The 26,715-nt window shown below is 37.7% G+C and overlaps 1 protein-coding gene across 1 annotated transcript in view; it reads left to right on the top strand.

Annotated features, from left to right (window-relative positions):
* LOC149243623 (uncharacterized) overlaps positions 1 to 26,322 on the top strand; it is a 33,081-nt gene extending 6,759 nt beyond the window's left edge. Inside the window, exons 4-5 of the mRNA XM_089371264.1 lie at positions 22,846 to 24,769; positions 25,049 to 26,322. Coding sequence (XP_089227390.1) covers positions 22,846 to 24,769; positions 25,049 to 26,322 — 3,198 coding nt within the window. The remainder of the gene's footprint in view (positions 1 to 22,845; positions 24,770 to 25,048) is intronic.
* The last annotated feature ends 393 nt before the right edge of the window (positions 26,323 to 26,715 follow it).

The raw sequence follows: 26,715 nt of genomic DNA, 5'->3' as shown, positions 1-26,715 counted from the left end.
AGTTGGTATTGTACCCTCCTGCTCAGCCATCCATTGAGCTTTACTTACCCATATGGTTAGAAAAGGAGGAGCAAGATGAAGTGTATCATACAACTTCCCATCCAACCTGTACCCTAGATGTTATTATAGGAGGAGGGAAACCTGATGAAGATGGCCTCATTGACTAGATCCTCCAAACCAACCCCCCAATACCATGCCTCTTCTTGAGCTTGTAAAGGAATCTGAGGGTAATACTTGGATTGAATTATGCTTAGTTTACCCAAGTCATGCCCATGTCAAAGATGTAGAATTTTTTCCATCTAAAACCTTGAATATTAACCCCTCTCTCTCAGCCAACCAAGAAAAGGAGTTGTGCAACATGTTGAGAGAGCACTTAGATGCTTTTTCTTGGAACTATAAAGAAATGAAGGGGGTGCATCCTTCCATTTGTACTCATCACATCTACATCAAAGAAGGATGATAACCTATGTACCTACCTTAGAGGATAATGAACTCAACCGTTAACGACATACCAAAGGAAGAGTTGCAAAAATTGTGGCTGGAGGGTTCATATACCCCATCTCAGATAATGAGTGGGTGTCCCTTCTAGTTTTGGTCCCAAAGAAGAATGGGAAGTGGAGGATCTGTGTGGATTATAGATAATTCTACAAAGCCACCAATAAAGATCATTCCCTATACCTTTCATTGATCAAGTTTTAGATGGTATAGCAGGGAAGAAATTCTTCTCTCTCTTGGATGGATTCAGTGGTTACAATCAAATCTAGGTCAGCCCTAAGGATCAAGACAAAACTTATACATTCAGATGACCTTGGGGTACCTTTTCTTATAGGGTCCTTCCTCTCAGTTTATGTAATGCCCCTACCAAATTTCAAAGGGAACTTCTAAGCATGTTTACTGAGCTGGTCCATGACTTTGTAGATATCTACATGGATGGTTTTACTCCTTATGGGTGTGACTTCTTGGAGGCTTTCTCTAACCCCGGGAAAGTACTGGAGAATTCATTTGAAATTAACCTCTCACTTAGTCCTGAGAAGTGTGAATTCTTAATGAATGCTGGGATTTTCCTTTGCCCTTCAATATCTTAGGAGGGAATACAAGTGGACCAAAACAAAATTACCATCATAAAGAGGGTCCCTACTCCTCAAAAGAAGAGGGATGTTAGGAGTCTCTTGGGATTAGTTGGATAATATAGGAAGTTTATCAAGGAATTTAGAAAAGTGGCCTCACCATTGTTTAGATTGCTGACCAAGGACTCAAAATTCTGTTGGACATATAACTCCCAAGAGGGCCTTAAGATTTTGAAAGAGAAATTAACCACTGCACTCGTACTTAGGGGCCCAAATAACACTCTGCCTTTCCATATCCATGTTGATGCATCCGATAAATTTGTGGGGGAACCCTTCGGACAAATAGGTGGTAAGTTACCTTATGCTATTTACTTCATTAATAAAAAATTTGTCTAATGCTGAATTGAACTACATTATAACTGAGAAAGAACTCCTAGCCATTGTACACTCCTGTTGGGATGGGGTCCCCTGGGTCAGTTTTGGGGTTAAAATAACCCAAGTTTTCATGTATTTTTTGTAAATGATGTAAAGTCTCTATGATTTGTGGATGCAGATTGAGTAGATGGCTAGGAGTCAAAGGGGTTTTAGCCCCTTGTTTATGTAAATTTTGGGTCATCTTAGAGACACACCCATGGTCCGCAGACCATAGGATTGTATGTAAAAGGATAAAAATAGGTGTGCCTTAGAGAGTCTAAGGCATGATATAAGATAATGGTGGATGCAATGGGTCAATATAAGTGAAGTGTTAGTGCAAGGAAGTGGGTTAGATAGGAGAAGAAAGGATCTGTAGTTGAGTGCATAGAGGCCTAGGTAGAGTCTGCAGCTAAGTGCGCAGGGTAGTTTTGAGATTGTAAACCTAAACTGGAGATCAATAAAGAAGATTATTGAAGAATTTATGTGTATATCTTTTCATTTTTGTTTACGATACATGTTGTGGATGAATAATGTGTTTATGAACTATTGATCTAATGATGCATGATTCACTTGAATAAGTCTTAATAGATGAATGCAATACTTGTTAAGCATTTTCATGAAGACTGTGATGAATTCTATTATGTTTTCTAAATAACTTAAGTAGATCTATACGAACACTAATCTAGGATTTTTCTCTGATGCATGTAAGTGGATATATCAACTGATAGAGGTCCACAAAAGCCAATTGTAGTCCGTTGTGAAGGTCTAAAGATTGTTTGAATAGAGTTGCAGTATCGAGCCCTAGGGGCTTATAGTTCTGTGTGAAGTTAGATCTAGGGTGATAAAAGACATCAAATTGATCTCTGGATGAGAAAACTTGGTTCCAGCATCCCCCCATACTACTTTGAGTGAGACTGTAGCTTACGTTATGGAGGTTGTTGCCAAAAGGGCCAGTAGTGTAGGGTTTTGTTGGTTGGCACAACTAACTCTGAACTTGGGTTAGGACCCCCTAATCCAACAAATGGTTCTATTGCTAGGACTGGGATCTGCTTGAAGGAGATGTGTGATGTCGCATCACTAGAACCCAATGTAGAAAGAAATTGAAAAGTGTTTGGATAGAAAAATTCACGAATTCACGGGACATGAAAACAAAAAGTCGTGCCTATCAAAGGAGTAGTGGTTGGATAGATATTTGTATATAGAGATTCATGAAATTTTCTTCTGCACCTTCCTAATCAAATTATACGAGTTTTTGTCTAAGTAGGAAGATTGTTGGAAACGGGTCCCCTAGGGTCAATTTTGGGGTTAAAAGCCCAAGTTTTGGGGCAGAAAGCCCAATTTTTGTATAAGAAGTGTAAAGTCTCCCCATTTTGTGGTCACAGAGTGTGAAGATGTAAAGAGTCAACAAGGGCTTCCGCCGTTCTTTTATGTATCTTGTGTCGGCTTGGAGAGATGCACCCATGGTCTGTGGACCATGGGATTATATAAAAGGGAGAGTCTTAGAAGAGTCTAAGGCTGTTCAGTTCAATTTAGTTCAGTCTTGATATGTTTTGTTTCATTGATGAATGTAATGGGTATGTGAGAGCTAAGAGCGAAGAGTCTTAGCATAGGAAAGAGGCTCTGTAGCTGTGTGCATAGGGCGGTTACAGTCTGTAAAGAAGATCTCAAGCATAAAGAAAGAGAATTATTCTGGAATTATTTGTGTATGATCTATTTTATTTCTTCTATAAATGCATATGATTATGTTATGATGAATACTGGGTTTATTTTTTAATACTATATTGATGTGAGAATCCATATTTTTTGCTTTCTTATATGAATGCAAGTAAGAATATCTATTTATGTGAAGATCATCTTAATTCATGTTGAAGTTATCGAATACTTAAGCTAATCTGGGTCAAAACAGAAGTAAGGATAATTACAGAGGGACATAAGTGTCTGATCCGCCTGTCTAGGGTATGCGAAGGACAACCATAGACCTTCATAGAGGTCTAGAGGACAACTAAGACAAGTATATCGATAAGCCCTAAAAGGCATATCGGCCTGCGTGAAGGAAGGTTTAGGATATTAAATGACATCACTACCATATCTAGGTGTGGAAACTTGGTTCCTGCATCCCCCCATACTGCTTCGGGTGAGACTTTAGTCTGCTCTTCGTGGGTTGATGCTAAAAGGGCTAGTAGTATAGGGATTTGCTTTGCTAATGAATGTTGAACCTAGTTTAGGGCCCATCAAGCCAAAAAATGGTTCTGTTGCCAAGACCAGGATGTGCATAAAGAGAGGTGTGATGTCACATCATTAGAATCCAACTAATAAGGAGATCAAGGACTCGGTGGATAGAAAGATCCATGAATTCATAGCGCAAGATAACAGGAATCCGCAATTGACGAAAGAACAATAGTTGGATAGATATTTGTACACAGAGATACATGAAATCTTCTTCTAGTCCTTCCCAGCTGAATTATACGAGTGGATTGCGAAATTAGTAGATGACGAAGGAAGGTGGAGGCTTGACAGTCCAATAGTCTGCACCAGGGAGTTAGTGTGGAGATTAGAAGCCTTTGAAGATAAGATCACACATGTTCTCAATCATTGGCTCCATCATATCATAGAACGATTCATGACAGAGCTCGCAGTCAATACTTTAGTCAGTTACAATGAAGCAGAGTGCCACTTCTTCAAAGGAAAGTGAGGTAATTATTTAAGGTCTTTAAATACTTGGATTAAGATGCTCTTGTGTGAAAAGTGGGTTATGCAGCTACCTTTATTTTTGGAGCTACGTGAAGTGGAAATATCTTAAGGGATAAAGGGAAAACATGCCATGAATATAGCTCTCTAATTGGACCTCCTCTGAGTGACGATGAGGAAGCAGCATAGGCTTCTCCACAAAGCTATATTCAACTGATAAGACAAGGGTTCTCGTGAATACCCCATCCACCCACACCACTTCCATCTTCACCTCCACCACATACGCCTTCACCCACACCACCACCACTTCTGCCACCATCCAATATGGCAAATTCAGTAAGGTTTCCTATGTTCAAGGCGTCAGAAACTGAGGACCCAGACCAATTTTGGTTCAACATGAAGGCTATATGGGAACCTTAGGGTATTACAGATGATCAGATGAAGAAAGCAACACTCATTACTTCTTTGCAGGAACACGTGCTAACATGGTACATTGAGTACTACACTAATAACCCAATGGCTTCATTAGTAGATATTTAGACTGCGCTGAATAAGGAATTCAGCAGGCCCAAATCTGAAGCTCAATCAATTGTGGGATTGAAGGAGATCATGATGAAGCTTGGCAAGACACCTTGGGATCTGGACCAGAGGTTGAAGTGCACAATGCGCAAATCCAACATGAATCTTACAAATGGGCAGCACCGCGAATGGTTTGTGGCTTTGCTCTTGCCTCATCTAAGGGCTTCTTTGTCGCAACAAAAGATTGGAACCCAGGAAGAAGCCCTCGAGATTGCAATGAGATTACACGAGACACCGATGTAAGATGCTAATTTATGGGTTCAGTAGATTCACGTGCAATTGCAGAACGTGTGCCTAGAATTTTAGAGTCTGAATAGAGATAGAACATCTTAGCTAGAGGTGCACGAAGAAGTTTGGTGCCTGAAGTGAAAAAGTCAGGGGCATGACAAAAATCATTGTCGAGTCTTCGTGAATTATGTTGCAGTAGGGGGACCAATGCCTATGAGGCTGGAATCTCAAGCAGGGCCAAGAATAGGGCCTGTGCTATGGTGTGCTATCTGTTAGGTAGCTGGACAACATGCAACAGACAATTGCCATTTGCTATAGAAATTTTTACAGACACCGCAATAACTCTTCTGCAACTTCTGTTAATCGATAGGTCATGATGAGCATAATTGTTGTAATTATGAGTTAATGATGGATAGATCGCCCATATATAGGGTGTAGGCAGAAACTTGGCCTCTGGACCAAGGCCCTAGGGGAGCATGAGGTGAATATCAGGGGTGTGGACAAGGCTGAGGTGGAGGAGGGCGTGGTAGAGGTTAGGGAACCAAATTTAATATATTTGGAGTTCTGTAAAAAAACATTTTTCTATGTATTTTCGCATTTTCGTTAAATAAATGAAAAGTAAAGGGAATGCACCGATGCGATTAATCTGGACCCAAAAGGGTTAATAAATTCAAATGTATAACATTTCATGTCCGCAATAAAGCCATTTTGCGATATTTTCAATGTTTTAGTGGATTTTTCCAATACAAAGGGGAAACCACGGAACGGGAATTTATGACTTGCGATAAGCAATTACAAGTGGACCCGATGGAATATAGGGCAAAATTCATAATGTTTGAAGTCAAATAAATAGAGATTTGGTGGAGTTTTCCTGTGTTTTTTGTGTATCTCTCTGTGTAAACAGAGAATGCTATTTTTGGGGATTTCAATGGCCCGATGGTCCCTTATGTTGCAAAACAGGTGGCCACCTCCCTTGAAGATGTTATGCCATGATTGCTAACACTCAAAAGGGGATTCGAGCGGGCAGAGGCTGGGAGCCAAAGATCCCAAGAAGGGGAAATGAACAGACAATTCCAATTGGCTTTAAAGCCACAGACTGATAGAGACAGAGGGGGAAGTACTGAGATAGAGAGAAAAAAGAGAAAAAGAGTGAAAGAAAGAGTCTATGTATTCATAGAAGCTTGAGGAATTCAAGAAAAACTCATGTTGTTTGTATCTATTGTGTTGAGACTCATTTTGAGCTCATACTTTGTAAAACTTTGTTCTTGAAGACATAATAGAGAGGCCACCACTGAAGGCTGGACTAGGAGACGTAGCGCAAGAGTTTTGGGTGAAATCCATATTAAATTTGTTGTGTTATGTGTGTTGTCTATTATGTTTCTCTAACTCCTCAAAAGTAATCTAAGATCTTCATTTTCAGATCAATACACCAAATAGTCTAAGGTATAATTGTGACTTCTTATTGGGGAGATCCCCTTACATGTTGGCAGGTCCAGCACTGTCAATAGAGAGATATTTGGATATACACAGTTTGAAGATATCTTAACTCAAGTTAAAATGGTTTCATTTGAATCTTGTGTGAATAGAATAAAGTTGTTGTTTCATTATTCCTAAACATAGTTTCTCATTTTGACTTAGAAGTGTCACTAAATATAATTTACCTCATTGCATATTGTAGTGTGCTTTAAAGTTTACAAATATCGATTGATATGAAAATAATGTGTTAGTTTATACATTAGGGGAGTTTTGAGGTCTAAAATGGGCCTCCTAAGGAAATTATAAAACAATAGTGGAAACAATAAAATAAAATTAGATGACATCATCAAATTTTAGAGGGAAAATAGAAAAACTATTTTTTCAACTAGTATCTTCAACTTATCTCTCTATGCGTTTACTCAAATTTCGAGCAGAAACACTCGTTGGATGCATATTTTGATTCCTCATCTAAGGAGTACCCATGTTGCATACTTTTGATGGACCGTACTACATGAAAAGTGAGAAATACATGAAAATCGTGATTGCAATCATGTTTTTTCATGTATTTCTCATTTTTGTGTAGTAAGGTCCATCGAAAGTATGCAACATGGGTACTCTTTAGATGAGGAATTAATCTTTTCATTCAAAAAGTACTCCCACTTGAAATTTGAGTAAAACCTCAAGGAGATAAGTTAAAAATATGAGTTGAAAAGGTAGTTTTATTATTTTATTATTTATTAATCTTTTTACTTTTTTACTCCAAAAATGGTGAATCACCCCCCATGGTTAACATCATCATCTTGAATCCTATTGGTTCATATAAAGTTTAATCTGGTTGTAAATTATTCTTACGAGGCCCATTTTAGACCTCAGAAATCACCTAATGCCTTTAAATTAGAGTTGAAAAACCCCATGAGTCAATTAGACTCTCAGTGTTGATATTGACATTCTAGGTGAGACTATTCAGCCAACTGAATTATTTGAAAAATATTTGAGTTTTTTCAACATAACACCCAAGTCCAAAGAAAACATTAAATATTACACCTTCCCAAACAAATATGTGATTGAGTCGTATCCCCCTCTATGAGGGAGATGAATATCCTAAAAAACATTGGTTCACTTGTGAAAAATTTTGGGCAGTCATTGATGTTATAGACGAACACAAGAAAATGACCCAATTTGTAGCATCTCTTTAGAAAAGAGCCATGACATGGTTCATGAATTTAATAAAGAATGAGGCTAAAAGTAAGACATACATAAGAAATAGTTTCCTTTCCTCCTTTAAATCCCAAGATGATAAACATCTTGTAACACAAAAATTGAAAGAGATTAAATGAATACCATACAAATTAATAGGAGAATATGAAAAAATATTTAAGGATTTGTTATGTCAAATCCCATACAACATTGATGAAGCTTTGCTAGTTCGATGGTATGTTGTTGGGTTACTACAAAAAATATGAAGGCCATTAGGAATGCATGAAATTACATCATGCAAGGAAGCATTAAAAAATGCTCAATGCATTGAAATAGCTAATGATTGGTAGTTGACTTTTGTGTTGACTAATAAAATAATAGAAGAGAAAAATGGGTATTTTGAGTAGTCCCTACTAAGTTTGTCATTGCAAAAATTTGGTTTATTCTGCACCAAATGTAGAACTAAAATTTGGACTATTTTTATTAGGAAGCCCATCTTATTCAAATAGATATATACTATGAAATATGCCAATTTTCATAGAGTCATACTAGAAGAGAGTTCCAATTCAATTTAAGAGATGAGAAACCTAAGTGGTGTGTCATATGTGAAGACAAAACCCACATTAGGGGACTTTTGAGGTCTAAAATGGGCCTCCTAAGAAAAATGTACAACAAAAAAACACTTTATAAGAGCCAATATGATTCAAGATGATGATGTCAACCATGGGGGATGATTCACCATTTTTGGAGTAAAAAAGTAAAAATATTACAAATTAATAAAATAATAAAACTACTTTTTCAACTCATATTTTTAACTTATATCCCTAAGGTTTTACTCAAATTTTGAGCGAGAGTACTCGTTGGAGCAAAAGTTGATTCCTCATCCAAGGAGTACCCATGCTGCATACTTTCGATAGACCCTACTACACGAAAAATGAGAAATACATGAAAACATGTGATTGCAATCACATTTTTCATGTAGTAGGGCCCATAAAAAGTATGCAACATGGGTACTCCTTGGATGAGGAATCAAATTTTGCATCCAACGAGTGTTTCCACTCGAAATTTGAGTAAACCCTTAGGGAGATAAGTTGAAAATACAAGTTAAAAAAATAGTTTTTTCTTTTTTCCCTCTAAAATTTGATGATGTAATCTACTCTTATTTTATTATTTCCATTATTATTTTATAATTTTCATAGGAGGCCCATTTTAGACCTTAAAATCCCCCTAATGTTCCACATAGGAATACCAGTTTAATGTAAGAAACAAGATTGATTATCATACTACATATCATACATAGGTAGCTTATTAGTTTAAGGATCCAATAACACAACGAGGTAGAGAAAATGGTTCTCAAGGTAGAGGAGGATTTTGGTGGATGAAAAGGAAGATTTACTAGATGAGGTTGAGGCCATGGTTGAGGCAGAGGAAGAATATATTACTTCATGTGCTGGTAGGAAGACCATATTAGGCCTAGTTTCCCCCTGAATGATAAAACAAACTTGTGTTCTATAATATGTGCAGATGGGTGATCATTCTTTAGAATATTTCTCTAAAATAATAGAGAATATAATGAATAAAAGAGTTGTAAACCCAATCTATTGAAATCCGAAAGTATACATGTCACCTTTAATTTAGAAGAATGAGAAGAAAATAATTTAAGAACACAACCATTTTTTTGTAACACCCTCCTCCCACATCTATCAAAGCAACTTGCCAGCCAAGGTAAACATGAGACAAGAGGCCACTATGATATGATTCAACCTCCTAAGTTAAGTTAAGGAAGTGGAACCAACAAAAGCACACCATACAAATATTAATCATCATCTACAATACCCTTAGGAACCAATCCAATACTTTAGACAACTTGCCTTGGGGTCCCACTAATATTTTGGACAACTTAAGCCTCATTCACTCCCATGCTATAGGCATGAGTGTGACCAGAAACCTAAAGTTTCTCTCATAGGCTTGCCTTCCAATGACTAAAGACAAAAATTGTCAGTATTATGCCAATAACTCCAAGATTTTAACCACTTTTACAAGCCCAGAGCCCAGGTCACTACCCAGAATTGAACCATCCCTTCAAATCAGTAAGATAACATGGAAATGACAATACGAAAAAAAATACTTGTTTAAGACCTTGAATGGACCCCTACTAGCCATGGCAGGTATTTCCTCAAACATATCAAAAATATGTAGTCTACAGGTGTAAATAACAATTCTGAGCAAAAGGGTCTCATACTTAGCTGTGAATAGCTAAGAACCATTTATACCTCAATACATAAACTTCCATCCCATCTATTAGGCCATAGATACATTGATCATTCAATTACAAGTAAAAACATGATGAAATCCATACATGGTTTCTGTCATAAAACACTTACATAACCAGCATAATAGCAGGAGAGATACTCATGAAAGTACATCCATATAGACCACATATAATCCATCAAAATTCTCATAGAAATACAAGGAGAAATAACCTTTCATTAATAATGCAAAATCCAAACCTAGGATGGTACTTCCATGTTCCACCCAACCATAGAACGGCTAAGACAAATCTCTCTTCATCCATTCACCCCTATTCCATATTCCAAGCATGAATATGGGATCTCATAGAACACATCAATCAAACCTCATCGAGGGATTCTAAAGACCATCCACCTCAATCCATCAAACAATGATTTCGTCACCTGATCGAACATCACCAAAACCATCATTAGATTGGTCTCCATCCAAGCCTTCTAGCGCTTCCATAGAATTCCTTCCAACCAAGGTTTCTAGGACTAGTAACTCAACCCACAGCTTATACAAGGCTTCTTAAGTGTTTCTCCAACTAGGGATTCCAAGACTAGTAACTCAACCCATGAAGGTGATGAGGCTCATAATTAGGTAAATATATGGACCTTAATACACCTCCAAGCTTACTTAAATCATCTCTTATCATAATTTCTTACATGTTTTAATTATATTTTTCTTAATGAGATGAGTAAAAGTAAGATGTTATGTCTAGTGGTCTAATGTGCATTAATTGCAGGATTTTGGGAGAAAATTATGGAAATTATGGCTAATTAAGATGCAAAACTCAACTGAGACAAGAAGGGGAGATTATAGGAGATTGATATTCCCCACTAAATCCTCACTCATTTGAATATTGTTCAATACAATCACTCATGAATACTCTAACTCACATATAGAATTTCCTCCAGTCAAAGAAGACGTTCATATTGAAACTTCCTCTTCACCTCACTCACTTGTGTGTCATGCCATTCACAAAGCACACACATGCGTTAGAGATACTCCATGTGCTCTTACTTCTTCATCCGATGAGTTATCTCCTCAATTGATACAAGGTAGCAAGGTTGCCCATGATGAAGTTGAAAACAGTTTAAACAGAGAGTGTACTTCTGATTCCCAATCATCTCTTCATTGCATGAACACAAATCTTCAAGTCAATTTGTTGAAGCTGAAAATCTAGTGAAACCTGTGATAGAGATGGCTTCCATCCTTAGATAAATTTTGAAATTAGCAATAGCAGCCATCTTCAAGCCATGCATGATCTGGTTCAAACTTCAAAATATGATTATGCAATTCTAGAAATTTATGGGATGTGCAGAGGAGTTGAGGCACTTCAATGTTCTTTGATGGTTATGTTAGGACCTTGTGAGTCTTGTAAGCCTGTAGAACCCAATTATATCTTTTTTCTCATGCACAATCCATCTATCTGCATGGTTGCACTCGATGTGAATTCACGTGTAAAAAATGTTTGGTATTCTAGATGTGATCTCTCAAATTTTCAAAATTTCACTTATGGCTGAATTCACAAATCTGTCACAACACATCTATCTTCATGCACATATCTTGCATCAAACTCAAGGTGGGAATGTTTTTCCCTCATGAAATCATGGAATTATGAAGTTGATAATCTCAAATACTGTCTTTTCCCGCAATCATACTTATCGGATTTTCTGTCTCATGATCATCTCCTTAGTCTCCTTGTGAACCTTGTACTTCAAATATGCTCACTCAGCACACCAATAATCCCCCTGTGTGATGAAAAATGCACAAGCTTTCACGTGAGTCAAGTTCCTTTCATTTCACCATGCCCCAACTGGTTTCACACATTCACAATGTTGGCATCCCTTTTACATTCCTGTGATGACCATGATGCCTGTGCAATTTTTCACTAGTTGTAGGTGGGTGGTCTATCATGTCTAGCTCATGACAAACTTGGTTCCATTGATCAAAGTGTTTGCAAGATTGTTCAAATGAGTTTGTCTTTGTTCATTTCAAACTGGGAATCTAATATTTTAACATACTCATCTAATCATTTCCCCATCTTTGGTGATTGTCATGCAACTTATCATTTTCCCAACAATACATTCAATGGCAGTTCATGCTCTCTGATCTTCATTGTTTAGCATCTTTATCCTCAGATTTATGTCAAGCTGGTGAGGCACTTCAATCTATCTTGATGGTTATGGAAGGTCCTCACTCTCTTGGCATCACTGATGAGAATGATCAATTTTATTTTTCTGTACAAGATTCCCATCTTCATCCCATATCTCAAATTAGAAAGCCATATTTTCATAGGTCATGAGATCTTCCAAATAACCATTATGAATTTCATGATCCAATCGCTCAATGGCTGGAACAATCTTACTTGGCGAGCCATATTGCAGGGAACAAGCTTCAATCCTTCCTCGTGCTCACTAAGAAGCTCATTGTAGATGAGCACACACTTGGAAGAGGCTTCCGAGGATTGTTGAATAATAGTATCCACCAAAAAGGTAACCATGTGTATTGGGTGGTCGTGACACATTTTTTCCCCACAAGCAAGACCTTCCTTTTTGTGTGCAAGATTTTCAAGCTTTTGTATTTTCTGTTGCACATTGATTTTTTACCTATTTTAACCGCTTGTATCTTTATGGTTGCAAGTTGGGAATGACTATGGTGGCTTCACTGGAAATTTCATGTCATGTAATCATGATTGTTTAGCATAGGAATAGGTGTAGTGTTTGCTTCCTTGTTTTGCCTTGATTTTTGGTTTGCATGTTTGTTTGCTTGCTTGCTTGGTGTGTTTGCCTACTTGCTTGGTTAGTTTTTTTTCTCGCTTGCTTTTCTTACTTATCTTTCTTTCCCTTTGCTTCTTCTTTTTTCTTTATTGTTTTCTTTGCTTGTTTGTACCCATAGGTTAGCCTCACATGAAATCATGTTTGGCTCTCTAGACAATTCGGGAAAATATAAGAGGACTTGTACAACTACCCAAATTTTGTTATCTATTGTCCTCTCTCTTTATGAAGAGATTTTTGTCTTCAGTCGATGATACCCTGATGGAAAATATGTTTTGTTTAGAGTGAGTCATGGTGAAAACACAACACTTGCACTTTAACTAGTACCTCCTACTCTAATTGGACCTTATTTTGGGTTAAACCTTGTCAACTTAGTCCAGTAGAATAAGATGAAGGGGAAAACCTTAAAAAGTGTGTCAGAGGTATATATAAATACTTCTTTGAAGGGACAACCTCTTCCGCTCTCAATAAGTTAGGATCCCTATTCCGCCTCTGAAATAAATAAGTGCCTATGCACAGTTCTTTGAAAAAAAAAGAATGTGAAAATAAAAAAATAAACAAGGCGAAAGAAGAGAAAGGCTTCTTGCACAGAGAGGTGATGCAAGTAACTCCATTAAGGTACTAACCAAGCTCGCTAGATGGTGGACAGACCCTTGTTTTTATTCACATGCGTTTCTTCCTTGGTAGGGACTATTCCCTCTCATCAAGAGGCTCACTTTACTTCCCCATTTTAGATAGTAAGAGAACCCGGACATAGAGTTCCATTACGAACTCACCAGGAATAATCACCTCGCTTTCTTGAAGTTGCAAGCATAACACCCTCATGTGCTGAACAACAAGAGTTAAGAAAATATCTAAGATAATGGCAACTGGGCCATCATAATGGATGGGACTCTTAGACCAAATGGTGTGAGATCTAGTCGGGACTTCATACCAGGGAGATCCCCTTTTTTGGCGGGTCCAACACGATGAATAGGGACATAGGCCACAGGGACACAAGGGTGTCATGGATTTACAGGGCCTAATTTCTTACAAAGTTAACCAATGTTTACTAGAATGACTCTTTCTAGGTTTGACTAGTAAATAGCTTGGATTATTGGGGCAAATTTATAAACATATTGTTGATTTGTAAATCTTCGTAAAGAATTATATCCCCTAAAGAAGAGTTGTTGGGTTTTATCAGAAGGTTTGGTTCCTAGGGTAAAAATATTGTATCTATTATGCATGGTTGTATTTCTATTTTTCCTACACTTATTGTTTCTACTACATTTACTATTGATATTTTCTATGTATAATTTCTCAATGATATAAGTGTCCTTATATAAATTGATTGAATATCATTAGGTAGTAATTAACATATTATAAAATTGCTTTTAACTACTCACCTTGTAGAAAATTCAACACCTCCTTTGATAGATTTTCTCCTGTCAACTTCAACTCATTATCCAAGAGTTTGATATAGGAACCATTAATACCTTGGAACTTGTAGACCTTAGTGGCAAGATTCCTCACAGTCAATAATGATATTACCACATTAGCTCCTCATCAATTGAATCCATAATTGTTTGACATCATCATATTTATTCACACTCCATGGGTTCCACTAGATACCTTGGGGTCCATTTTCATCATTGGTGGGTCTGTTTGCATCTATTAATGTTATACCTGATTGACCGACAATCAGATGGTTTCTACCATACTTGACACTAGTTCATTCATTTGCATGTTGTATATTTGTAACATCGGGGTTTAGTAGAATACCTCAAGATAGGGACATAGCACTCTTGTATGGTACCCTTCCCATTTTCTTTTGTATTTATGTATCGGTTTATGTACTTTTAGGGCTACCTTATGGCACTCCTCTTCTATGTGTCCATTGTCCTACTAATGTTTATTGTGACATAGATCCACATTATATTTTCTAGTGGTTATGACCTTTTAGTTTGTCATATGGATCCACTATGTATGTCTTGTGGCTATGTACTAGCAATTTATGTCATGTATATGCAGTGTATGCTTCACAAACATGTTTAGTTTCTATTTATGTTGAGCATGGCCTGCCTCAATGATGATCATCATATGATTAAGACTTTAGTATCAATATGACTTTGATCCTATCCTTTGGTATTGGATCCTTCCTCTCATTTTCCCAAATTTATTTGTAATACATTTAAGCCATTTGTTTCTCTTATAACCTCATGCATTAGGGGGCATCTATGATATCCCATTATTGATAGAAACCCTAATCCTATCTTCCAACTTGCCAACCAAAATGTAGAATTATTCCTACTTGAATGTACATTTTTAGTAGCCCATCACTCCTACAAACTTGTCATCCTGAGAACCATCGCTCCCCTATTGTGGGATAGCTTGACACTTAAGTACCCTGCCTACCTTTGGCATGGGAGTCATGGAGGTGATTCTTCTAGAATAGGATAATATCGAGGAGATGAGCTTGGTCACATGGTCTTCACTCAGTGAACCTCTGACATAGCACACGCATTCATGGAATACTAAATAATACCCCTAATTTGACTCAATATTGGAAAATACCTCTAAAAATCACATTATTTGACCCCTTCCCAATACAAACCTAATACACCTTCCCAATTTAAGAAACCCCTACTTTCTCTAAATATTGTAAGTATCATTTTTTTCATTAACACTTTTTTATACCCCTTTATATATTTTAATTAACTTTGAACTCCATTTTTTATACCTGCCAATGTAAAACCCCTTTACCCCCTATTATATGTTCAATATATTAGGTGATTTTTTCCTCAAAAATATATCTCACAATATGAATGCACGTGGTATGGTATTTCTCCTCCAGTGAAGCCCTCACGAGCTTGACCCACTTATTCATGAGTTGGATGAGGGTAAATTATTTTGGAAGTTTCCTAACTTCTTATGGCCCTAGCTTTCTAGACATATCCTACTAAGTTTGGAAAAATCCCATATAGAGAGTGTTGGAAATTTGGCATTGCCTCGATGGCTAGTGGTAGGGAGTGAGTGTGTTAGCAATGATGACAACATTCATGCTAAGAGATGTGATGGATATTTGGCATGGTCTGAATGGCTAGTGGTAGCAATTGTGTTGGAATTGATGTAAACTAGATGAGCATTGAGGCTAGTGGTAGGATATGATGCTAGAATTAATGTGTTTGATATGTCAATCTCAATGGGAGTCCCATAGTTGTTGCAGTCTCTTATAGGGAATCATGATAGTAGTAGGTTTATTGGAGAAGCCATAAAATGATGACTATGATGGCCAAGAGGCCCAATCTTTGGAGGAATTTCTCAATCAGGAATCTTGCTCAAATTCTCATGGAAATGTCATACACGGAAATTTCGTGGTAAGATCTTTCCAACTATATTTTGAAGTCCACAAATGGCATCCTAGTTCAAAAGTTGTTAATTGTCAAAGGACCTTGAAGTCATTTGGAGCAGTTCCCGGAACCCCGAAAGCTTATTTTAAAAAGGCCACAGGATTATAGTGAGTTAGTGAATAGGGAAGCCCAAAACCTCAAATGGTTGGAAAATCGGAAGCTTGAAATATTATTTAAAAAAGCTACAGGATTACAGTGAGCTGGGGAAGCGGGAAGCTCGAAACCCTAGAAACTGAGAATCCCAAAATGTCAGAGCCTAGAGGTTTATTTAAAAGGTGTTAAGGGATTGTAGTAAGTCGGGGTCATGTGAACAAATCCCAGAAGGTCGAAATCCTGGAGGAGCGAAAGACTGGAGGGTCAGAATCCCGAAAGGTTGAAACCTTGTAGCTTATTATTAAAATAATTACTTAAGAGTGTCGAGATTGATGGCTTCATGATTTAGAGTTGGAAGTAGGTCACATGAACATTCAACTATTTACAAAGGGGATCACATGCAAAACCAAGGATCGAGGTACCCTTTCTCTCTCCTCCGACAAGACAGGTGGAAACATATTATTGGTTAGAGATGACATCAACATTACATAACCTTGGACATGTGGCATGAAGTTATGGTGTTTTCATGTACCCAAAAGGCCCATATATGGGTGAGACATGGACCTCTCACACGTAGACACGTGGCATGGATAACATCATCATGTCATCACCCTAGTAGAGGGAATTCCCCGAAGTTCAAATACCATGTAACTATTCGTTAATTGAATTTCTTAAAGGTTGCGATCATTAGGGATCATTAATTGATAGGACAACATTTAATTTTTTTTTTACCAACATTTGACATTTCGTCAAAAGTCGAAACACACACAAAAAACTTTTCTTTTGGTGATTTCCTATGCTATTGGTAATGAAGGGTCGTCGAACATTAATAAAGTAATAACACCGCGGGAAAACATTTAAAGGGGCCTAGGAAAAATTCAAAGGAAATGGACCAAGGGAAGGTGCTAAGACCAGCTGGGTGATGGCCAGAACCCCGCAAGCCTGTAAGATATTAATGAGTTACAATTAAAAGAAGTTACAGGGACGCAGGCATAAGGGATCCAAATGAGGCAACATATGAATATGAAATGGGGCCATTTGAACATGTTTTGTGATGGTTTTGCAATGTAGTTGCATGTTATTGCAACCATGAACCTATGAGGCACATGCAAGGTGTGATGAGTTGAAAACTATGTGACAAGATCCCTCTTCAATTGGATTTTATGCCAAATTGGTTATTCACCACATTTGGATTGAGCAAGTGTTGGGCACATGATCAAAATCAAGGATGAGTCGGAAAATTTGGATATAATTTCTCCATATTTGGCATCTATTCCATAACTATCCATAGCCATAACTGGATAAGAATAAGTTGGGGATAGCCAAGTAAATGCACCTAGAAAGGTTAGGGTCACTGGAGTAATGGCAACTGCAAGAGAGTGATACAGAGAGGACTATGATTTGCAGAGGCAACAGTTGAATCCAGAACAAATATGTTAGAGCTTCGTTTCACACTGAGGAGAATTTAGGTGGAAATATTCCCCAGTGGAGAAGCTCTAATTGTGTGTTTCAAAAGTCCATTCCGAGTGATTAATGTGGTTACAGTGGCCTCGCAGATTGATATAACAACAGTATGGAATGCCATGCAAAAGTATTCTTTTGGGAAGTATAAATGAAGAAGAAAGCCTCGGGGATATGAGATTTGATCGCAGAAAGAACAGAGGCATGCTAGAGTACATTTTAAGCACTACGATACAATTAATAAGCATGGGGAGCCTTGCTAAAGCGTGTAGGTTGACTGAGAATTTATTCTCAGTATGGGAGTCACTCAGGTGGCCATTCTCTACATTAATTATAATGCAACTACAATTGTTGAATGTAGAAAATGCTTAGGAGCCCATGCTTAATGTTTAATGTTGCTGCAGTGACTGTGTATTCATATGCAACATTAGGATGAAGAGGCATGCAGAGAGTACACTTCTAGGATGAATGAAGAAAACATAGACAACATCGTTCCTTGTACAACGGAGAAACAAAACCCAAGATTTCCATTGATAAAGGAGGTGGGGAGGGAATAATTGTCACCAAAGAGGTATGTAGAGAGCTATGTGTGAGCACTTCTAAGAAGAGGCTGAGTGTTCCTATGTTGTAGACAAGAAGCTGAGAGTGCCTATGTAGAGAATAGGTCGAGAGTTCCTATGAAGAGGAAAGAAGCCAAGAGTGCCTATGTAGAGGAAAGAGGTCGAAAGTGCCTAAGAAAAATAAAAAGACTGAGAGAAAATATACTTGTGTGTGTGTATGCTACTGCACATTGAGCTGAGTGCACAAAGTATTGTGCATTATTGGATGTTCTTGAGAAGCATAGTGGGTTGTTGCAGAGTGAGCATATGACATAGTACAACATGGGATGATAGAGGAAAGGCTGCAGAGGAGAACAAAGTTGATATCAGGCAGAGAAACTACTATCTATAGAGGACGTTAGTTCCTTATTGAGTGTGGGTTGGAGCCTGCTTATAGGAAGTTGGTGCTTTCATCTCTAGTGTGTGTCTAAAGACAAATTGGGGATTGGTGCCTCCTCTCAATTGGTGCTTGCATAAATCCAATCAGCTCCAAGTTGCTACTTACACTAAATATGTGAATTTAGTGCTTCAAATGGTGCCTCTAGTAAGCTAATCACGTGTGTGCAAAATAATGGAGTTGGTGCTTCCTACTAGTGGGTGCTATCAAATAATCAAAGGGAGTTGGTGCTTCCTATTAGTGGGTGCTAGCAAACCATCAAAGGTAGTTGATGCTTCGTGTAAGTGGTGGCTCACAAACATAGATGTAATAGAGTAGGTGCTATTATTACATCATAATAACAAATAAGCTTTGGTGTTTTCTCTCCCGGAAGGGTTTCCACATTAAAATATTTGTGTCCAATGTGTATGCTGCTCTTGGTGCATGTGTTCATGTGTTGATTTATTTTCTTGCACTTGTTGATTGCTCTCATCTATATTCCAAACTATGATGTATTTATGCTATTTTTATTAATGAAAGCATTTGCAAGTTCTCTCTCACATATTTCATGTCATTTTATCTTTATGTGGTTTTGATTATTTCTTGTACAGAATAACCTACTCTCAACACAGGGAAAAAAATATCTACTTTAGTTGTTCTTGTGTGTAGGTAATTAGATCAAGGAGCTAGGAGTGGGATCTTCAAGCTGAAGCAACATCTCCAAAGTTTTTGGTAGGATTTACAATATTCACTGATCTACAAGGGTTTAATATATGCAACTTCTATCTCAATTGATGAGATGAATAGTATGTACTTTGTCACACATTGTCTCACTGATCTAAGGGAAATATCAATAGATAAATAACTCCTTACCTTCTAAAGATATTTATTGGTAACATTGAATTTTCTATAGGTTCACCGAAATGTCTCACAACACTAAAAATTGAAATTAAATAAAAACGTTTTTTTCCTTTCATGAAACACATCTTTAAGGATCAACTAAAAAGTTTGTAGAGCATGTACACATTTTTCATGTATTTTCAAAATTTTTGGTGTGGGTATACTAAAAAATATGTAGAGTGGATATTGTTTGGATGTAGAATTTAATTCTATACCCAAGGAGTGCTTTCCCTTGACATTAAAGTAAATGTAGAAGGAAAATTAAAATAAAATCTGTAGCCAATTTAGGACCTATCACCACATTATTTTTTTAAAATGGTTTAAGAAAAGGGAAATATGAAATATCTTATGTGGGATCCAGCTTGAAGAATGAATCCATGATGAAAATGAAATTAACTCAAAGAGATTACAAAAAAACACACATAAAAACCAGACACAAAATATGGGCAGAAAAAGGCTTCATCCTCATGGCTTCCTCAGGTATTCTCTCTCATTTTTTTTCATTCATTAAAATAATTGAATATAGTGTTACAAATAAATAGATGAGAGATAGTGTTCTCAAGATAGTGCGTGCTATCTTAGACACTTTTGGTTGAGATAATTTCTCCTTTGGTTGAGATAATTTCTCACGAGACATACACCAATATAGGAGTTACCTAAACTAACTCCTATCTTAGAGGAACAACCCAAGAGTTAGGCACAAATTCTTAACATAGAATATTTAATTTATTTATTTATTTTGCATTTATTATTGTTTTGTGAGAGAGGCTAACATTACCCCCCTCAATGATAAATGCAAAATAAGAACGAGGAACCATCTTCCAAGTTCTCATGTTGATCCTCAAAAACATTGCCTTAAAAAACCGCCAAAACTGGATGCTGAAAAAAAACTCAAATCTGAAGAGAACATGAATCCCCTGCATGCCTAATTCATCTCTGAATGTTGCTTGACAACTCCATCACGTGCCAATCCGCAAAAGGATCCAACTGTCCTTTGTTTGAAAACAGCATCTGGTGTCCACTGACACAATTTGATGAACGCCCACTAGCTGAAGATGTCGAAAAACAACTCAATGTTGTTTTTGCTATAATGAAAGCTGCTCACTACTGCTTTGGCTGTCGATCGCCCACTGGCGAATTTGTTGATGCTCACTGTTGATGATAAATGCCCACTGGCTGATGAAGATGCCCACTGGCTGCTTCATTGTTGTTGTCAAGACTTTCACTCTCACAACCACTTGTCAATTTCATTGACATTTCCCCCCCTTTTTCAGCTGAAAGGAGAGGCAATCTTCTCCGAAATATATTTGAACTCCCCGCCTTCACGTGTAGGAGAGTTTCATTGTTGTACTCCCTCGTTCAACTACATGAGAGTACCATCATCGGTTCACTGCTAGCTGCACTATGTGTGATTGTAGTCGGTTGTAGAATTGAGACAATCTTTTGACTGTGGATGACCATTCCCAAGGATCGATCCATTCATAATGTATCTTCAATCTGGCTAATTTTTGTTTGTTGCTACATTTTTCTGAGGAATGATTGGGCTTGCCACAATGGCAACAAGGATGGAGATCAAAACAGTATCTTCCATATGACCGGTTCTTTGACAATGAGAACATTTCGGTTGGACAGTAACTTCAGGTTGCATGCAGTTCTGTTTGTCTGCAATTTTCTCAGAACCTTCTGAGGTGTGTTGTGCAAGAAATCCTGCACTGATGAACTTAATTGGCTTGGAATAATCTGGGATATGTAAGTTGGTGTCATTAGAGACATATCCTAAGCCTCGTCTATTCTTGTTATTTTGAATTTCTTCCCAGGGCTTGATGATGGGTTTGGAAGAAATTTGAATTTGATCATGAACAACTTCGACACTTGAAGTTGTTTGGATGAGTGATTTGGAATCAACATCTTTATCTTCATCTGTATGGTTGAATGACTTGGAAGAACCACTCTTTTGTTGCAACTCATCTCTTTGTAGTTGCGACTCTAGTTGAAGAAACTCAATGGTTTCATGTGTTTGTTGTAGATGCCGTGAAAGATGAGCAAGAGTTTCTTTGCTGATGTGTACCATGTCTTCATCATTGGAGATGATCAAACTGTGAAGAATGTGTAACAACTGAATATGTTGCGCCATCTGAGCTTGCTTACTTGAAATCAGGCTCTCTTGTCATAGATGTCGTTTCACTTGATTTTGTGACTTGCATGACAGGCTTGCATGCTATGGGACTTGAATGGCATGCTCGCTTGATTTGTTGCTTATTTCACTTATTGGGAACACTTGCTAGAGTTGTAGAACTTTCTTGCTTAAACTTTGGAATTCACGCTCGCTTGATGATCGCTTGATGACGATCGTGTTTGTGTGAATGCTCAGTTGCCTTATTTGATGACTTCACGCTCAAACAATGTAAACTTTGAAACGGGAACTGATATTGTTACCCGTTTCGTAGAGATAGCAAAAAAATGACCCGATTTTCAAAAGTGGTGATGTAGAATACACATGTTTTTTTTAGAACATGGTTTTTGGAACTTTAATTTTTTTTCATGTTCAAGGATGAAATCAAGTTTTAGAATGGTAATGATTTTCATGCTCATTTTAAAAAGTGAGTATTCTGCATCACACCCTTTTTTTAAAAGAACTATTTTTTGACTTTAAATTTTCTAGTGTGTGAAATGTAAATAATTATTTCGTAACCCTTTTTTTAAAAGACCTATTTTTTGACTTCAAATTTTCTAACGTATGAAATGTAAATAATTATCTCGTAAATTTAATAATTTTGGAAGTGATCTTCTTCTTCATATTTTCTAGTTTTTATTTTTTTTATTTTTATTTTTGTAGTGGGGCTTTTATTGATTTGCATATTTAAAGAAGAAGGTCGATATTTTACATTTTCGATATTCTACATATTTATACATCATTAATTAAATTTTCAATCCACATGAAATAATTGTCTCTAAAAAACAAATATAAAAATATATATAAAAAAATACAAAAACAAAAAATAAAAAATGTTAAAATAAAATTATATCATAAACCATTAAGGAATTTGGAAAAAAAAAACAACTATATATATATATATATATATATATATATATATATATATAATATATATATATATATTATATATATATATATATTTTATTTCTCAATATTTACTTAATTATATATATATTAACAAAAACTAGGAAAAAAAAATAGAAACAAACTAGTTTAAAGAAAAAAATAGAAAAATAACTAAAAAAAATTAAAAAAACTAGTGAAATTAATATATTTAAAAAAAAAAAAAAAATGTATATGGACCTTGTCAGGGAAGGGTCCCTTTTTGGAATGATTTCTTGTCTAAAGAGCTTTTGCTTAACAAAAATCTGATAATTGGGGGTGATTTAAACTTCTCTCTGGGGATGGCTGAAGCTTGGGGACCCTCTGCGAGGGAAGACCCTTTGACAGACTTTTTCTCAAAGGCTCTCCAGAATGCAAAATTGATTGATGTCAACATTATAAAGGCAAAGCCGACCTGGAGGAACAGAAGAACGGGAGAGGGGAGAATTGCAAAGAGATTGGATCGCTTCCTCATCAATGAAACACTGGCTGCATATATCCCTTTGTTCAGGCAATGGGTGGGGGACGGGGGAAACTCGGATCATTTTCCAATTTTCCTTGAATTCTCAAAGCCCCCTGCAAAACCGGCCACTCCTTTCAAATTCAATGCTTCTTGGCTTCAGGAGGAGTCTTATCAACAACTTTTCAGGAGTACTTGGAGACATCTGGGTCCAAATTCTCTGGTCAACAAAGGAGGTCATTTTATGGAGAATCTGAAAAGGCTTAAGAGAGCAACCATTGAATGGGCTTCTGAAAGGAGAAGAAAACAAAACGAGGAGTTGGTAAAAATCGAGGAGGCTCTCAGTCTGCTGGAAGATCCTGAAGCGGATGCCTATGTCTCTCAGGAATCGAAAGAGAAAATTTTGGCTTTAGAAAGGAGTAGAGCAAAGATATTGTTGGATAAAGAAGAGGAGTGGAGGCTGAAAAGTAGGGCCATTTGGCTGAAAGCTGGGGATGAAAATACAAAAAAATTTCATAATTACGCAAAAGGCCGGAAAAATGCAAACACCATTTGGAAGATGAAAGACCCCGAAGGAAGGGAGGTGTCCTCTTTTGAAGCGATCTCTTCTTTGGGGAAGAATCATTTTCAATCTCTCTTTACTGACCCTGGGGGGATCTCTTTAGCCGAAATTATCAGAACAGCTCAAGCTTTTCCTAGATTTGTGGAAGAGGAGGATGCAAAATTGCTATATAGGGAAGTGGATAAGGAGGAAGTAGAGCGTATTATAAAGGCAATGCCAAAAGACAAAAGCACGGGGCCGGATGGCTGGACTATAGAGCTCTTCTCCCATTTTTTTGATCTTATTGGTGATGAGCTTACTGAGGTGGTGGAGGAATCCAGAAAGAAAGGTGAAATATTCAGTTCATTCAACTCTACTTTTATAGCACTCATTCCAAAAACTGAGAATCCTGTCTCTTTTGAAGATTTCAGGCCTATCTCCCTGTGCAATACAATCTATAAGATAATAGCAAAGATCATTGCGGTGCGACTGAAGCCTATTCTATCTGAGTGTATCTCAAGCGAGCAGTTTGGGTTTCTGGAAGGTCGGAAAATTCACGAAGCAATAGGTGTAGCCCAGGAAACCATCCACAGCATCAGGCAAGCAAAGAAGAAAGGGGTTGTCTTAAAAATTGATCTATCCAAAGCCTATGATAGGATTAGCTGGTCGTACCTTAGATTATTAATGACTCATCTTGGATTTAAATTGGAGTTTATAAACTACATAATGGGGTGCATTTCTAATGTTAGTTTTGCTGTGCTGATAAATGGGGCCGCTTCTCATTTCTTCAAAGGCCAACGAGGCCTAAGACAAGGATGTCCCCTTTCTCCTCTGCTCTTCCTCCTGGCAGCTGAGGGGCTCAGTAGACTGATCTTAAAAGCAAAGCATTCAGGCTTGTTCACAGGTTTGGAGGTTGCTGTAAACCTGTTCATTTCTCATCTTCTTTTTGTTGACGATATTTTGTTATTTTTAAATGGGAACTTAAACGAAGTCAAAGTTCTTAAATATATCATTGACCTGTTTCTGAAAGCTACAGGCCTTCAAATTAATCCCAGAAAGTCTCATTTTATTATGGAGGGTTTCACCAGGCAAGAGGAAACTGCAATTACATCCATCTTGCCTTTTGAAACCTGTCAGATGGACCTGCCTTTCAAGTACCTGGGGTTTTGGTTAAAGTCGTCCTCATACCGAAAACAAGATTGGCACTGGTTAGTGGCAAAAATTGAATAGAGGATATCGCACTGGAGTTTCAAGTGGTTATCAAGAGCTGGTAGATTGACACTGGTCAATTCAGTCCTTCAAGCCATTCCTGTCTTTTGGGCAGCGCTGACTTGGATCCCCAAAGGGATTATTCATAAAATTAAGCAGATTTGTAGCAGATTCTTGTGGTGAGGCTCAAAGGAAAATGCAGTGCTTCCCTGGGTTGCTTGGGACAAGATTGCTAGACCAAAAGAATGGGGAGGCTGGGGAGTGAAACAACTTGTGGACTTTTGCCAATCCTTGGCGGCAAAATCAGGCTGGCGAATTGTAGTAGCAGAGAACCTTTGGACCAGGGTTGTCAAAAGGAAATATATTGATCCAATTCCCCTTGAAGAATGGATCAGAAGTCCAAACAAAAAAGGGAGAAACTGTTCGGTCATCTGGAAGGCAACCACTGAAGCTTTTAAAATCATAGAACAAGGACTAGCATGGCAAGTGGGGAACGGTGAATGTTTGCGGATTGGTAAGGACCCTTGGGTAGGGTGTAATGAGCGGTTTGCTTTATCTCCTGGTCTGATTGAGCATCTTGATACAAAAGGAATTAAACATCTACATCAGATAGCAAACATGGGCTTGTCGTCCATTTGGGGGCAGGGCTGGAAATCAGCAGAAGAATTGGACTTGGATCTCCTTTGGAGAGATGAATGGCAAGGATTCATACAGGAACTTAATCGCTCAAATGTCAGGATAAAGGATTCTCCAGACTCTCTGGTTTGGGCACATGCAGAAACAGGTCGATATTCCCCAAAGGCTGGCTATGATTTTCTGATGAAAAGAAAGGGGTGGGAGCCCCCGGTTTGGTGGGCGAAGCCACTCTTCAAGTTAAAATGCCCCAAAAAAGCCAGAATCTTTCTTTGGTGCGCTTTAAAAAACAAAATTCCCACGTGGGATATTCTTCAAGCTCGCTTCCAGCTGGGGCCGAGTAGATGCCCTCTTTGCAAAACTGACTCTGAATCTGTCTCGCACCTTTTTGTGAGCTGTCCTTTCACTAAATCAATTTGGGAGGAAACAAAAAGACTTCTGAATTTTTCAGGGAATTGGGAAGGGGTGAATTTATCTGCTGCATGGGAATATTGGTGGACTCACTATCCTGAGAAAAACATGAGAAATCTCCCTCCTATTGTCTGTTGGGGTATTTGGCTAGCCCGCAATGGTTGCATCTTTAATGAAAAGGTCACCCCAGTGAATGTCATTGCTTTACAAGCCTCAGCCATATTAGCTAGCTTACCTGAACCGGAGGGCTCACAATCTACAAACCAGCGAGCGGATGTCGTTATCAGAGAGGGCATCCCCTGGGCTTTCTTTGACGGGGCAGCTCAAAACAATATCATGGGAGCCGGAATTATAATCCATCTAAGTCCCTCGCATTCCTTAAAAGCCTCAGTAGGCCTTGGGTCGGGTTCAAACAATTTCGCTGAATTATGAGCTTTAAAATTGCTCCTCTGCTGGCTCATCCATAGGAATATCCTCACAGTTCAGATTTTTGGAGACTCGGCAAATGTGGTTAACTGGGTTAATGAGAAATTTATTTGCAGAAATTATATGCTGTTGCCTCTGTTAGAAGAAGTCCAAAGATTAAAGTCACAGTTTAATTTTTTCTCCATTGCTCATATTTACAGGGATAAAAATGAAGAAGCGGACAGGTATTCTAAAGCAGGTCTACAGCAGACTCTCGGAGCTTGGAGGATAACGGAGCAAGTTCAGGATCAGATCCGTGTGTCGGATCTTCCCCCATACTCTTAGTCTCTATCTTTCTTTTTTCTTCATCTGTATGAACTTGTATGAAATACTCCTGGTGCAGGAGAGACAGTTTGTATT

This window comes from Pinus tabuliformis, chromosome 8 (assembly GCF_031772625.1).
Source record: "Pinus tabuliformis cultivar Carrire ecotype Pingquan chromosome 8, CPIR1, whole genome shotgun sequence".
Taxonomy (NCBI): Eukaryota; Viridiplantae; Streptophyta; class Pinopsida; order Pinales; family Pinaceae; genus Pinus; species Pinus tabuliformis.
The sequence above is the reverse complement of the archived record's forward strand: the minus strand, read 5'-3'. Positions and strand labels throughout refer to the sequence as shown.